This window comes from Liolophura sinensis, chromosome 5 (assembly GCF_032854445.1).
Source record: "Liolophura sinensis isolate JHLJ2023 chromosome 5, CUHK_Ljap_v2, whole genome shotgun sequence".
In the NCBI taxonomy this organism is placed as follows: Eukaryota; Metazoa; Mollusca; class Polyplacophora; order Chitonida; family Chitonidae; genus Liolophura; species Liolophura sinensis.
In genome coordinates, this window is record NC_088299.1 from 1,575,240 (window position 1) to 1,582,813 (window position 7,574).

The following is a 7,574-nucleotide window of genomic DNA, read 5'->3' on the forward strand; positions in this document are numbered from 1 at the left end:
TGGTAAATTATATCACAGAATATAAACACCATCGGCGCAAGATCTATCAAAGACGTCAGAAAAACTTAGATGTTAAAGAAAAAACAAGAACGCATAAAATTGAAGAGATAATCTTTTTCTAGATATTTTCTAGATTACATGCACATTTCCATATAACACCGGTTTGTGAAGCAAAATCTGAATGACGCATACATATGTATTTTCATTGGGATTCAGCACAAGGTAGAAATTTATCAGACCACAGAAGAAATCGGTTAATTCCAGTATAGAATTGTCAACTTCCTTTGAATCCATGAGCATTTTTTTGTGGAAGACATCCACTATTCATTAATAGGCCATAACAGTGTACCAGATTTAAACCACTTTGAAAATAATACTGTTTGTGTTAATTTGAGCAGATAAAAAAACAGTGAAACAGCTACAGTATACACGCGCAGAACGAGAACCCGATTGGTTTGCTTTAACAAATATAAACTTGCAGAAAAAGTTATTTTTAACCTGCTTCGAGATTCTTAATCTTATGAAAGACCCCATTCCTCAAAACATTTTGATGTTTTACATTATTTATTTGATCGTTGTTTAACGCCATATTCAAGAATTTTTCACTTAAAACAATGTCGGTCAGTTTTATGGAGCGCCTGGGGTAAGCCATACACATTTGGCAAGTTACTGACAAGCTTCACAGCATGTCAGTATGCACACCATACTGGTGGGAAATAAGTAGTCTTCAATTAATGTTACACTGATAACTGTGGACTCTAATCATCACCAATGGCCTATAAGCAGTGAGAGCTGAGGAGTCTTCAAATTCCCTGTGCAAGAAAGCCTCGGGTTTGAACCCACACCTTTCATGCCATAGTGATTGACAGTCTAGCACCTTACAAATCAGCAAAGGCAAGTTTTGAATATTTTTCCTTTAGAAACCATACCATACACTTTTCCTTACAGAGATAAAAATAGATATTTTGATTTTATTACCACTGGGATATTCAGCTAAAATTATCTTTGACTGCACTTTGTCTTTAAACTACACTACATCAGATCCAAGGTTTGATAGGCTTTCTCATTGTGATCTTCAGGAGAATCTTCAATAAAACTCAAACTGTCCAAAATTTACAAAAAAAAAAAAAAAATCAAATTAAGATCAACATTAGTCGGACATAACATGGAATTTTTAAGCTGTAACTGACCTATTTGACCTAAATAATTCCTATTTGTTTCATGTCTTATCATTAAATCTTCTATTGGCCCAATTAAAAGACTTCAAGAACACTTTTTGAGTGTGCTTCTATGTGCTGTGGCACAAATAACATTATTAAAATATTCAGAAATGAATTAGTGTTTTTTTCAGGCAATTAATGTGCGATACTAAAAAGGTAATTAAGCAGGATAGTTTACCACTCTGTTACTATGTGCACAATCACTTTTTGTACCTGTCGATTATCACATATTAATATAATAGTCACACCTCGTTTAAGAATTTACAAGTCAACAAATGAACAAATATGTCACTTCAAGCTCCTTGTGTTACAAAATAATGTACTAAACCTAATACTAAAACTCCTACTGAAAGAATACTGGTTTTTAATATTTGTGTTGAAATACATTGTATTAAAATAAACAAAAACTCACTCATCACCCCCACCACCCACCCAAAAGTATTAAAATATTATAGTGAGTGAGTGCTTGGGGTTTAACGTCGTACATAACAATAAAATATTTTAGATGGAGCTGCTAAATTGATATGAACATGGAACATTTTGTGAAGAGAGCAAGGAACAATTTTTGTCAATACATGGTGGTCCATACAGGTCTACCATCGTCCACCATTTTCTTTGATAATGGGGAGTGCTGGGTAATCAGATTCTTATCTAGGTTCTAAGCCTTGACACTCGCACAAGACAATCTAACTTTTTGTTGGTTTGAATAAGTGAGTCTTTCATCTCACAGTGCTGAATACAATAAAAACAATATGGCTGCATAAATCACCTCGTACAACAGCCTTTCAAATACAGTTCTCCACAAAACAAAACAATCATTTGGAACATGTTAAAGATTTGTTATTACCACTGCTTATTTGAGGGTCCGAAATAGCTAAGCTCAAACCCTATTATATATGGGGATCTACATAGGCCTAGATTTGGCCCTGGGCATATGTCCAGCTTCTGTTCCCATGCATAAGAACTCAAGTCTGAACCTGACACCACTATAGTAAAAGTACATATAGGCAAAAATAACCGACAGGCCATCCTTAGAAAGTTCTTTGCTGGGGACTATCCAACCCTAAAAAGCAGGTTAAGTTGATAGGGATTCTTTTCTTTTTATTCTCGCTTATGAAAAAGAAGGGGTCTCAAACAAATCAACGTTGAGAAAAGAAAATTCCATCAAAAGCCATTAAAAACTTTACAAGAGAGCTGTTTTTACCAAGATTGGCCAGGTTACCTCCAACAAACATATTGTTTTGAATGATGGCCATGAGTAAATAACAGTAACCAAAACTTACCCCTTGAAATTGCAGCTCATCACAATTTGTTCTCCCACTCACAAAGCTTAGATACATTACAGTCTAGTAAAACAATGTTCAAATCAGCCAAAGAGCCAAGCATGAATTTATGAGCCACACATCACACTATGACCAAAAAGTTGGTCATTTGTGCTTGCACAATCCCATTAGTTATTGAGGCAATTGAGTGAACCCAGGACTGAAGATTCATTTTCATTTGGTTCAGCAGTTCTGGAGATGTAATGTAAAGTAAAAATCAGAGATAGATAAAAGGTCAGTGTTTACAACACTTACCTATGTTCTGTTAATCCACCAGTAAGTCTAAGTCAAGTTCTCTTCACTCTTGTTCCCTGCTCTAGCTACTTGTGGAGCCTTGGTGACAAAAAGAGGTTGACAATGCTTGTGTGACAATGCAATGTCTTATGTTAAAATCATTTATGAAGATATTCTGTAATGGACTGACAGGCAGATGGACACGGTAATGACAATACATCCAAAGATGACAGCAAGGAAAAAATCACAAGTTCAAGTTTATTAATTTTACCAGAGTGTTAATAACAAACTAAATCATTCTCAAATGAAATTGATGTATCTAAAAATACACAACAGAATATTATGAATGAGGTGGCTTTCAAAAACACACCATGTCAAAACACCACCTGTATTTACTGACTGTTTCTGTACTAGTAATTCAGAGAAAGAATGGATGTAAAAATTGTAAACAGCTAGGCAACACCAATATACTGCCGTGTTTTACAATGGGCGAGCCAATTATGAAAATGGAATAAAGATAAATCTGAAAATCTACCTTTTCTTTTGTCCAATTTCCATCTTTTGATGCTTTTTCTAGGCCTTCTGATCATGCAAAAATGTCAGGAAAAACTGCCAGGATAAATTCACATTTTCCACAAACTGAATGATTTTCAAATTTTCTACTTTTTATACCTCGCTCCAACACTGAAAAAAGATTATTCTTCCCATAAAACAATTAAAATTGGTGTGGCCTTTAAATGCATAAATCTTTATCTTTGGTGAAAGGTTTTTCATGCAAATCCAACTTTAGCTTTTCATTTCACTCATAAGATGGGTGCTCTCTCAGATATTCAGTATCAAAAAATATTACACTGACTGAAATATCGTCTCTATAATTTCTTACTAAATTGCTTGGTAGAGATAGAAGTGCAGATAATTTGGCATGATCCGGGCCTAAGGCATTCCTTAATAAATGTGTCGCAACATTTGAGTCAATAGTTCTGTTGGCAAGGCTCTGTTTTCTCTTCTTCAATAATTCATTAATTTCTCGTAATGCAAGGTTCTCTGGTGGACTGAACTCTTCCAGAACCTGTTCTCCATCCAAATGTGCGGCAACAAGTTTAACAACTTTGTCAGGTGATAGCATTTCCCAAAGTCCATCTGATGCTAAAATAAGGAACTTATCCTTTGGTGTCAGTCTGTGGTGGGAGATTTCAGGCTCAGCTGTCAAATAAGGAGGTGTTCTGTAGTGAGGGGGTATGAAATTATCTCGATAATAAGTATAAAATTTAGCATCAGTATCACTGGTTTTTTCAATATGCTTCAAATCCTTCACACTCCATTTATATCTCACATCACCAAATGCCCTTAAAGGTATGAGCTGGCCAAGAAGGCGCCCAGCAATTATTAATGACGTAGATTCATTTGGATGGGAAGTTATTAGTCGCTGAACTTCATTTTCATTATTTGCTGTGTGGTCTTTCGTCAGCTCAGTCGCCCTCCACTCATCCCCTCCTAGATTTACCCCTAAAACGGCCTTACAGTCGCCTACATTCGCAACATGTAGATCTGCTCCATTCACATATGCCACACATGCACATGCTCCAGAAAATGCAACCTCCAGCATTTCCTTATTGAGCTGGGTATTAGTGGTTGATGGAAGAGCTTCTGTAATCAAATCTTGATCCAACCTCATGAATGCACTGGTGAGACTTTCCTCCACTGACACTTCATCATCTACAGTCCCCCCCATTTCTGTGATCAACTTAGCTAAGCTGTTTTTGTAAACAATGTTCATACTTTCCACATTATTGCCCACCTCTTTGCCGAAAATTTGGAGGAGTTCTGGTTTCACTTCATCTAAAGATTGGCCTTTCTTCAGCTGGTTTGCATACGGCTCAAGGACTTCTGATGACGTTAAAAACACTGCTAGATAATGAAACAATCTTTCACTTATTGCTTGGGCGCAAGCACTTCCAGCATGACCATCAAATACGCCGAATAAAAACGTCCCTGGAGAGGGAAGCTTTGCTTCCGTTAGTCTGTCCTCTACCGGGTTGTTAGACGCTAACTGATTCAACTCCACCTCGTACACCGCCCCCTGGTGAACTTCCAATGACACTTCGTTCAATTTCAGAATGGAGTTCACCTGATTTGGTGTGAGTCTGGTATATTCAGAACTGGTTGGTACGTAATTTCTGCTTTGGGCTAAGCCAAAAGTTTCCTTCACGGATTTTGCCTGTAAAGCGTTGAATGAACCACTATTCAAAAACAGCAGACGATTCCGCAACACCACGCGCTTGGTATAGAGGACAACACGACATGATCTTAAAATTGCCGACATTTCCAATCCGCTGTTGACTGTGTATGACCTTCAGCATGTCTACAGTGACACCATGTAAATTCAGCGAATATCGAAGAAAGTTATTTTACACTGAGCTGGACTGTAGCCAAACAAACTCCGGTCAACAACACAACAACAATGCGGCGACTAAGTTGTCCCCTGCATTTCTACTTTTTTTAACGTTTCATATTTGGCGTTGTGCGTAGTTTCGTACTTGTGAATGCGACAAGTCTGCACATCTTCCATTATCAGTCAGCACAGTATTTAGTTCAGCAATCAGCACACTAGTTATCTTATCAAAGAAATAAAAAAATAAAATTCTTAATGAGTAACTAAGTTCGAAACAGTGGCTGGCATGAAAAGTTAATCTCCAGAAAAGGGCAATACTACAGCTATTGACCTTTTCATTGACCTGCAATCCGACTTATCACGCTGCCCCTGCTTCATTGCGCTCTAACTCACCGGTATTACTTCTACAAATAAGCCGAAATTACTGTTGCAGTCTGTAGTATGCTGTGCATAGCAATAGTCGATTAAAGGGATCAAAAAGTTTGGCGAAAGCTGCACAGGCCGCCATGTGAGTGAAGAATGCTCCTCAAAGCCCTTGCGCGGCTGTAGACGTACCACCCTCATCTTGACTGTCACGACTAGACAAGCTATGATTCGTTTCCCGTGCGAGACATTCATAAGAAAAAAAAACAAAGACTGATGAAGAGTTTGGTTGTCTTTTGTTTTTTGTTTTTTCTTCTGACTGAGACTCGGGGTTGTTCAAGATTTCAGCACACAAGTAGTAGAGCAATGGAACGAACGCGTTTTGCTATATTGTTGAGTGAAATTTTTTTCCACTCTGGCATTCCATTCTCGCCATACTTCCTCTTTTACTGCGTATCAGATGAAACTCATGAAGCTTTGATGGATTTTAAAAATATTTGATTTATTGGTCTCGATATTTCATTAATTGGTCTCGAAAAGAAGTGTATAAGCCTATATGGAGTAATAAAAATATATGAAATAGGAAAAGTATATAAATTCATTTTATTGGAAATGATATAGGGCCTACGTGAACGGCCAATATATTGATGCAACATATACAGTATATGAAAGATATATGAAAGACAATTTCGGTATACCGAGTATATAAGTGATTTAATGGAAGGCGAAAAATCAAAATTACAATGAAACAGATTACAGGCTAGGGCTATTAAGTAACTGTCGACATATAGGATTTCTACATTCATTGGAACACATGCTAATGTAAAAGTAATTATGGGCATGTGCAATATTTACACAATGTGCATTTTTATTCAATACATACAAACTGTTCGACGTAAACTAGAATAAATCCAGAGGTGGCCGCTACATTGACTGCCTTGTGCTAGCTATAAATGTTTTCATTCACTGAATTACAATATATAACTCTGATCATGACACAGCATGTACGTTCGGAATTCTATAAATGCGAGTTTGTCGTGAATTTTGTCTAATTTGCAGTGACTTTCTCATCTTTTGGTCATGTAGCCTATGATGTCGAAGTTTCACGCCATTCAAAGACGTGTTGCTGCACATGTATAGTTGGCAAAAACAGTTATTGGACGAAGTTACATGCACGTGATATGTAAATTAATTGTTACGAAATTACGAAAGAAATAAACTTAGTTTTGCTTGAAGATCAGCATATGATTTTGATTTGCTGCAAAATTCCTTTTTTTTGACGGTAACATTCCTTTCTTTGTATATATTAGTACGTAGAAAATGAGGTTTTTATAAATCTTGAGAATTAAAACATGAATGGCAAAATGACATTATTTTCACTGCGCGGCGGAATTTCTATTAAAACTCTGCATTGGTAACAAAAATCATGTAGTTTTTTCCACAAATGAAAATTTGTTTTTCGTGTAGTATCACCATATTATAAATTTAAATCAATTTTCAACTGATCAATTTCCTTACTTTGTATTATATTATATGAATTCATTCATAAATGCACTAAATCTGTTACTGTAGCCAATTAGAATCCGTTGGACTAATTGATGTTGGAGCAGACAAGTGCATCCTAACAAGCAAATCTGTCCTCACGATTAATGATTCTGCGTGTTATATTCACATTTGTAGTGGTGCACCTATGTTCATAGTCTGAAATAAATCACATCAGGTTCAGCGTGTATAATCGTTTTACCTATAATGTTTGATCCATACTGAGCCCATTGTACTGATAATCTTTAACAACATTCAATCTGCTTTACACATGTAGTGTTTTCACGAACGATCCGATCTTCGTTTATCATCAAAACAACGGCGAAGTATCAGGGTAAAGTATTGAGTGAAAATTAACTCGGCAGTAGAAGCGCTGAACATTCTGCTCGTTGTATACTGTTTATACACTAGCAGGTCTCTAGTCGCGGAAGTACATACCTCTTCTATACATCCAGCACTGTAATTTTTTTCTGTACGAACTTATCTTTTCCTCGGGCGAGT

At 36.5% G+C, this 7,574-nt stretch overlaps 1 protein-coding gene across 1 annotated transcript; it reads right to left on the reverse strand.

Annotated features, from left to right (window-relative positions):
• Nucleotides 1-99: 99 nt before the first annotated feature.
• On the reverse strand, nucleotides 100-5,267 carry LOC135465613 (pyruvate dehydrogenase [acetyl-transferring]-phosphatase 1, mitochondrial-like). Its single transcript, XM_064742890.1, has one exon. The coding sequence runs from the start codon at nucleotides 5,097-5,099 to the stop codon at nucleotides 3,576-3,578; it is 1,524 nt and encodes a 507-aa protein (XP_064598960.1). The 5' UTR covers nucleotides 5,100-5,267; the 3' UTR covers nucleotides 100-3,575.
• Between the last annotated feature and the right edge of the window lie 2,307 nt (nucleotides 5,268-7,574).

Coding starts and splice junctions, on each gene's coding strand:
- LOC135465613 (XM_064742890.1), bottom strand. CDS start 5,099: ATGTCGGCAATTTTAAGATCATGTCGTGTTGTCCTCTATACCAAGCGC.